Raw genomic sequence first — 7,533 nt, forward strand, 5'->3', positions numbered from 1 at the left:
AGAGCAAGTGGACGAATGACGAATGCAGTGACGACTAAGCTCACGACGTGAGCACTTGAATCTCACGACGTGAGAACTGAAAAATGACCCTATAAATAGAAGTTCAAGGGGCAGCCGGGTTTGGTTGTTCCTTTTTCACTCTCTCACTCCCGATACTCTCTCTAGTCATTTTGAAGTACCCCCGAAGCCCCAGTATCATCCCGACACCCAAAGCGAGTCCCAAAACACCAAAGATCCCGAGAAGAAAAGAGTTTTCGAGCCGAAGCTCTGCCCGCAAGAAACCCGGTTTGTGAAGACATCCCGGTTTCATCGAAGAATACTGCTGGAAGAGCCGTAGTGCTATCCGATAATCGTCTTATCAAGTGAGTGCATAGTCTCTTTCATATACACGATTTTAATACAAGTATTTATGAATGTATTAGATATATGATATGAGTGAGTATGTAGTTACTTTCTTCTAACACATAGATATGAAGTATTTGCTATGAAATACGTGCTATGTGTTTATACATTGTTTGTTTACTTGAGATGGATGTTGAATGACTGTTTTATACAGGGTTTTAAATGGTTTAGACTATATATGTAATTTATATCTAAAAATATGTTGGGTAGAACATGGGTAGACGAAATAGTTGGTGTGTGATGAAAGATGAGTTTGAGGATGAGACGAAAGATGATTTAGATCATGAGATGAGGGTGACAGGTGAAAAATGAGTGAAACCTTTACCCAAACGATGGCCCCTTCATTCATCAGAGTAGGGATGACAACCACGGACTATTCTAGACAGTCCTGTGGAACACTAGCAGGCTCGCAACCTGTAGGTGTTATGAACTTGATGTTCACCGGTGTACTCTAAAAACCCTGGCAGCTATGGACTTAGTGCCCTATATAAATACGATGGTAGCTATGGATTTGTACTGTGTAGATGAACCTTGGTAGCTATGGATTTAGTACTGTGTAAATGAACCTTGGTAGCTGTGGATTTAGTACTATGTAGATGAACCTTGGCAGCTATGGATTTAGTGTTTGTTATAGGAACCTCGGGCAGCAATGGACTTTGTGCCAATTCCTTAGGTCAATCCTTAGGAATGAATGAATAAAGGATAGTTGATTCTTACGGTAAATCCTTAAGAAATAAAGAAGATAATGGGGATGGGTAATTGGGTTGATTGTTTGATGATTAAATATAATAATTATATTATTGTGGGTTGAAAACCCTATATGCTCACCAGGCTCCCAAGCCTGACCCACTCAGTTTTATTTACATTACAAGTAGTGGAACGAGAGCATAAGTTGGACAACTTGTGAAGATATTTTGTTTATAGGCCAGTAGTTGTATATAACTGTTGTAAGGCTTATAATGTGCCGTTTATGCTTTTGGTCTGTATCGGAACATGACATCCCGAGTTTTGTTATATATGAAAATACATTTCTTTAAGAAATGCTTTGATAAATTTTATTTTATCATATTTTGTTTTGGGAACAAATTCCGCAACAGTTTTCTTTAAACGATTACTCTGATTTTAAAACAAAGCATAAACAAATCGGTCTTTTCTGGCCGTGAAATTTGGGGATGTCACACTTAGGCTCCATGGGTTAAAACTCCATGGACTATCCATGGACTAACATGTTGGTTTAGCCCAACCTAAATAACCATTGGCCCACACTATAAAAATCATTGATTTACCAAATCAACCCCTTACATTTAATTAGTCTCTTTTGATCACTAAATTAATTCCAAATTAATTCTTGATCAATATTAATTAAATAATATGATTTCATATTAATATATTAGAACTTATAATATATTAATAAATCATAAATAACCTCTTCTCAAAAGTCCATCCTTACAAATTGTTTTGGTGAAATGCAACCTAAATGGACCATGCTACTCTCGGGTCAAGTACATCCCAATTATAGTTATGGACTTATACACCTTATCCAACAACTTCTTCCATGGGTTGATCAAGGGATTCCTCACGTCTATGTTGATCCATGCCACGATGTTGTTCTTCATTTATCGTAAAACTGTGTGGGGGGTTTTTGTTGCAAACTCCACCTTCTGGCTAGCATCCTGATCGTTCCCCGCAACACTTATACCCCCTCCTCTCTGGTTACACATAGTAGATTTAAAGGTCACATCTCTACTAATAATGAATTTTGGAGTCTTTCCTTCTTCTGTACACCACAAAAAATGACCTTTCCCTCTAGATGTATATCCTAGAAATATATACTTCATTGCCCTCGACTATAGTTTTCCATTATTCACACGAGTAGCAGGGCATTCAAACATTCGTAAACCATAATTCTCAGAGGGTTTCCCAGACCACACCTCTTGAGGAGTCTTACAATCAATTGCAGTTGATGGGGATCTATTTTCCAGATAGCAAGCAGTCTTGACTGCTTCTGCCCAGAATTGCTCCGATAAATCAAAAAATAATCACCCGTTTTTTGCTCTGAGTGACCTGACATGGTTCCCGGTCTATTTCTCAACCATCATCTTCCACTCCTTGAACCACCCAAACACTTCATCTTGGTCCTTTTTCTTCAGAAAGTACACCCATGTCTTCTTTGAGTAATCATCAATAAAAGTAAGAAAGTATTGACATCCACCATGAGACTTCACAGAAGAGGGACCCCGTAGATCTAAGTGAACACACTCTAGGATATCCTTGCTTAAGTGTTGAACCGAACTGAACTTCACCATGCTTTGTATATCTTGAACACAAACTTCACTAGGTTTAGCATTTGAATTTTCATCTCCACCAAGCAACCCCTTCTTGCTCGCATGCCCCAACTTATGATGCCACAACTAACTTTCATCATCATACTGATCCAAGGATTGGGATACAGTCACCATTCCCCTAATCGTACAACTATCCAGAATATAAATCCCATGAGGATTCATCCTTCCCTTCATAACTACAAGAGCACCATTGGAGACTCTTAACCAGTCACCTTTTCCAGAATACTTCAATCCATCCTTCGCCAAAGTGCCAAGAGAAATCAAATTCTTTCGAAGCTCCAGGATGAACAAGAAATCCAGTTTCCTGACTATACCATTGTGCATCTTGATCTCCACAGTAACAATATCCTTGATACTGCTCACCCAATCATCACCCATCTTGACTGTCCATTCCACTCTTTGAAGGAGTTGAACCAGTCACGATTACATGCCATATGATACGATGCTCCAGACTCCAGGATCCAAGTATCAACAGAACTAGATGTACATACTGTCAAAACTTCACCATCATCCCGTTTATCAGAATTTCCTTAAACCATGACAACATTGTTTTTGCTTGGTCCAACACCATTATTCCCTTTCTTCAGCAATGGATAATCTCTTTTGAAGTGCCCTTTTTTCCTTGTAGTTATAACATTTGATTTTGTCTTTAGATTCAGAACTTGAATTCCCTTTGTTACCTACACCTCTATCTGATGTTCTTCCTCTGCTTGTGAATAAACCTGAACTAGAAACTTCTTCTCCAACTGAAACTTTTCTTTTTAGTTCCTTGGACATCAAAGAATCCTTCATATCATTCACAGTGATCGTTGTCCTACCATACAACATGGTATCAATGAAATTCTCATAAAAATTCGACAGTGAACATAAGAGGATAAGTGCTTGATCTTCATCTTCATTCTTTACTTTCACACCTTGTATGTCCAAGATAATCCTATTGAAGTTGTCCAGATGATCCTTCACTTAGGTGCTTTCCGACATCCTAAGAGTATACAAACGTTTCTTCTGGTATAGCTTGTTCGTCAAAGAATTGTTGTGATACTTGTCACACAATTTCTCCCAAAGCTTATTAGCACTCGTTTGATCCATGACCTCTCTCAATACTTCATCTGTCAAACTCAACAGAATAGCGATATGCGCTCTTTCAAGAATATCCAACTTCCTTTCAGTTTCCATGTCCTTTGGCAGTTTCGCTTCTCCTTCCAGTGTCGCTGCACATCCTTTTTGAACCATAAGAGCCTTCATCTTCACCTTCCACAAAGTGAAATCATTCGAACCATTGAACTTCTCCAAATCGAACTTGTGAGATACCATCTTCAATAAACAGAACACCAACCGCAGCTCTGATACCACTTGTTAGGGAAAACAGGCGATACTTGTCAAGACTGAGAACAAATCTAATGTCACTTGCCAAGTTCTTATGACCCTTGTTAGGAAGTAATGTAGATAACAAGAAAAACTAAAAGCACACAAAGACACAATATTTACGTTGTAACATCCATAAAATTTGAGCCAATTTAAAACTTTTTAAATCATTTAAAACCATTCATTTATTACATTTAGTTTTCAAAATAGTTTAAACATCAGAGTTCCCAGAAATCATATTTATCAATCGAGGAAGTGTACGGTCACGCCTTCGCCTTCCCGCGGTCATCCGCTGTACCTGAAACAATAATCGATAAATGTAAGCTCGAAGGCTTAGTGAGTTACCCCCAAAATACTCATACACACAACAATACACATATAATAACAAACAACATACTATGGGTCCAATCACCCGTCGGGATGGAATACCCCAGGCCCCTCAACCATCGGGTTGGAATGCCAACATACTATGGGTCCAATCAACCATCGGGTTGGAATACCCCAGGCCCCTCAACCATCGGGTTGGAATGCCTACGTACTACGAGTCCAATCATCCTCGGGATGGAATACTCTCGGCCCACAACCATCGGGTTGGAATGCCCACACACTACACACATAGCACAGATACTATGGGTCCACTCATCCATCGGGATGGATAACCCCAGGCCCCTCAACCATCGGGTTAGAATGCCAACATACTATGGGTCCAGTCAACCGTCGGGTTGGAATACCCCAGGCCCCTCAACCATCGGGTTGGAATGCCAACGTACTACGAGTCTAATCATCCTCGGGATGGAATACTCTCGGCCCACGACAAATCTAACATGTGCACCTATATCAGATAATCATGTAACAGACTATAGAGATAACATACTAGGGTCATATCATCCTCGGGATGGAATACCCTCAACTACCAATCAATCATGTGCACACATAACAGGTAATCTCCTACCAGCATACAGCCAGTTAGACCAACTACATGTCTCTAAGCATAACCACATCCTCTCTACCAGGATACCGATCTATCATACCATACCAACGTATAACCATCCTGTCTACCAGAATACCGACCTAGCAGATCATACCAACATACAACCATCCTATCTACCATGATACCGATCTAACATATCATAACAATATCAATTCCAAATACAAATAAAAGGGACGGCCTTGGTGCCTTAGACCCTTGAGTACAGTCAGGATAACTCACCTCGCAAGTAGCTCGGAAGGTAGTGTCAAACTCTTCCAAATGTAGCTCCAATTCCAACACCTATATTCACCAATGTCCTTTGCTATCAATATTCAATTTACCAAAATACCCTCAGAAGTCAACTGGTCAACCCTTGGTCGAGATTAAAGTCAACTATCAAGGTCAACAGTACATGTTGACCTCAACTCGTCGAGTACTCTCAGCTACTCGCCGAGTTCCTGACATAACTCGCCAACTCGCCGAGTCACTTGAGTGACTCGTCGAGTTTCTAGTGTCAGTGGTCGTAAACTCCTTGGCCAACTCGTCGAGTTTTCCCCTTACAACTCGCCGCATTCATACATGTCCAAATGTTGGGAAAACCCTAGCCGACTCGCCGAGTCACTCATCTGACTCGCCGAGCCCAAGGCAATCTTCATCGGACTCGCCGAGTTGTTCATCCAAATCGTCGAGTTCATGACCATCTTCCTATGACTCGCCGAGTCGACCTTGCGACTCGCCGAGTCCCTTCAATCCTTCAACCATACAGATGCTTTTTAGGTCATGAAAAGACTCCATACTGCAGATCTGAGTTCCTAGGGCATGTTTATCATGTAAAGTTGCAAACTTTACGTGCATGCAAGGTGATAATGGCCCAAAACAAGCTAAAGGAGTGGCTTAAGGTAAGGTAAAGGTCATAGCTCAACAAAGACTCGAACTTTATGACAAAGAGGGGCTAAAGGAGTCCAGATCTGAGATTGCAACCTCAGATCTTGACCCAAATTGGAGAACCACCACAAAACCCTAAAATCCCAACCCATAATGAGGGGATCTAACTAAGAGAGAGCCAAGGTAACAACTTGTTACCTCCAAAATGATGCCAAGACAGAGAAGAATTCGGATCTACAACAGCCCCTTGCTCCAAACTTCTTGAACTCCAAGCTTTTTTACTCCAAAGATCCCTCTTCCAAGCTAAGGAGCACACAATTATAGAGAGCAACCATGAATTAGGGTTTCTGAACTCAAGGGAGGCAGTAAGAGAGGCTAAGGGGAATAAGTGGTCCTTAAATAGGGTGCAACTCCCCAGAATTTAGGGTTTCATCTGCCATCTCCTACTCGTCGAGTCCCTTCTTGGACTCGGTGAGTAGGTTACTTAAACTCGTGGAGCAACCCGCTGCTATTCGGCGAGTCAGGCCACCAACTCGTTGAGTAGACCTTAAAACCATGAGAATTTATAACTATAAATTGATACTCGGGAATCGGAGCGTTACATGTGTGGTTCGCTCAAGTAACCTACGTCCACGAGCAGGAGGGGAGTATTCTTTATTTCAGAGTTCTCAAACAGAGGTTACAAGTATAATTCACCAGAGATTCGTCCTACTCACTAAGGATACAAGATAAAAGACACCTTAAATGACTAAGCAGATAATCTATTTATAGTTGAGAAATCAGACCTAAAACCCGAAAGGGTCAAGCCCATTGGCCCATAGGCCCATGAAAGGTGACAACCTGTCATATTCCGCCATGCAACATATTCTAGAACAATCTTCCATGTCATACAATCCATGATCATCATCAACACACATAATGGACCACCTTGGCCATAGTGGAGCATCATGATGCACAAGTGGCGCATCATGAACACTAATGGTCCAACATCCATCATGGTGGCACAACATAATGTATTTATTGAGCACGATCATCTTCTAAGCATACGTGGATCAACGTGGCACAACAAAGGAATCAAGATGGTGCATCATGTACCAAGATGGTCCATGATGGCACAACATCTCTTCCATGGCACAATTTCCCTTCTCGATGGAGCAACATCATCTTCATGGCTCAACATCTCCTTGGCTCAACATCACCTTCGCACAACTTTAGACATGATGGCACATCATGCTATCATGTGGCACAACATCCCCAAGGATGGCACAACTTCCTTTTAAATGGCACAACATGATGCTCCATGTTGCTTCAAGTGCTCCAAGTTTCTCTATGTTGCTCCAAGTGCTCATAGTTGCTCCCAGTTGCTCGATGTTGCTCCAAGTTGCTCCTTGTTGCTCCAAGTCACTCCAAGTTGCTCCAAGCCACTCCAATTTGCTCCAAACCACTCCAAGTTGCTCCAAACCCCCTTTTGGAAGATCCGTTCCTTTGTCAGATGATCCAAAGCCATCTTAGATGACCCGTTCCTTTTGTTACTTGCTCCATGAAACTCAAGTGCTCCATTGAGAT

General features: G+C 41.3%; 1 protein-coding gene across 1 annotated transcript in view; it reads right to left on the bottom strand.

Moving 5' to 3' along the window:
- The window catches only part of LOC145126969 (uncharacterized), a 107,518-nt gene extending 104,393 nt beyond the window's left edge, over nucleotides 1–3,125 (bottom strand). Inside the window, exon 1 of the mRNA XM_079062232.1 lies at nucleotides 2,819–3,125. Coding sequence (XP_078918358.1) covers nucleotides 2,819–3,125 — 307 coding nt within the window. The remainder of the gene's footprint in view (nucleotides 1–2,818) is intronic.
- Between the last annotated feature and the right edge of the window lie 4,408 nt (nucleotides 3,126–7,533).

This window comes from Lactuca virosa, chromosome 7, assembly GCF_052849685.1.
Source record: "Lactuca virosa cultivar CGN04683 chromosome 7, Lactuca_virosa_CGN04683_v6, whole genome shotgun sequence".
Lineage (NCBI taxonomy): Eukaryota > Viridiplantae > Streptophyta > Magnoliopsida > Asterales > Asteraceae > Lactuca > Lactuca virosa.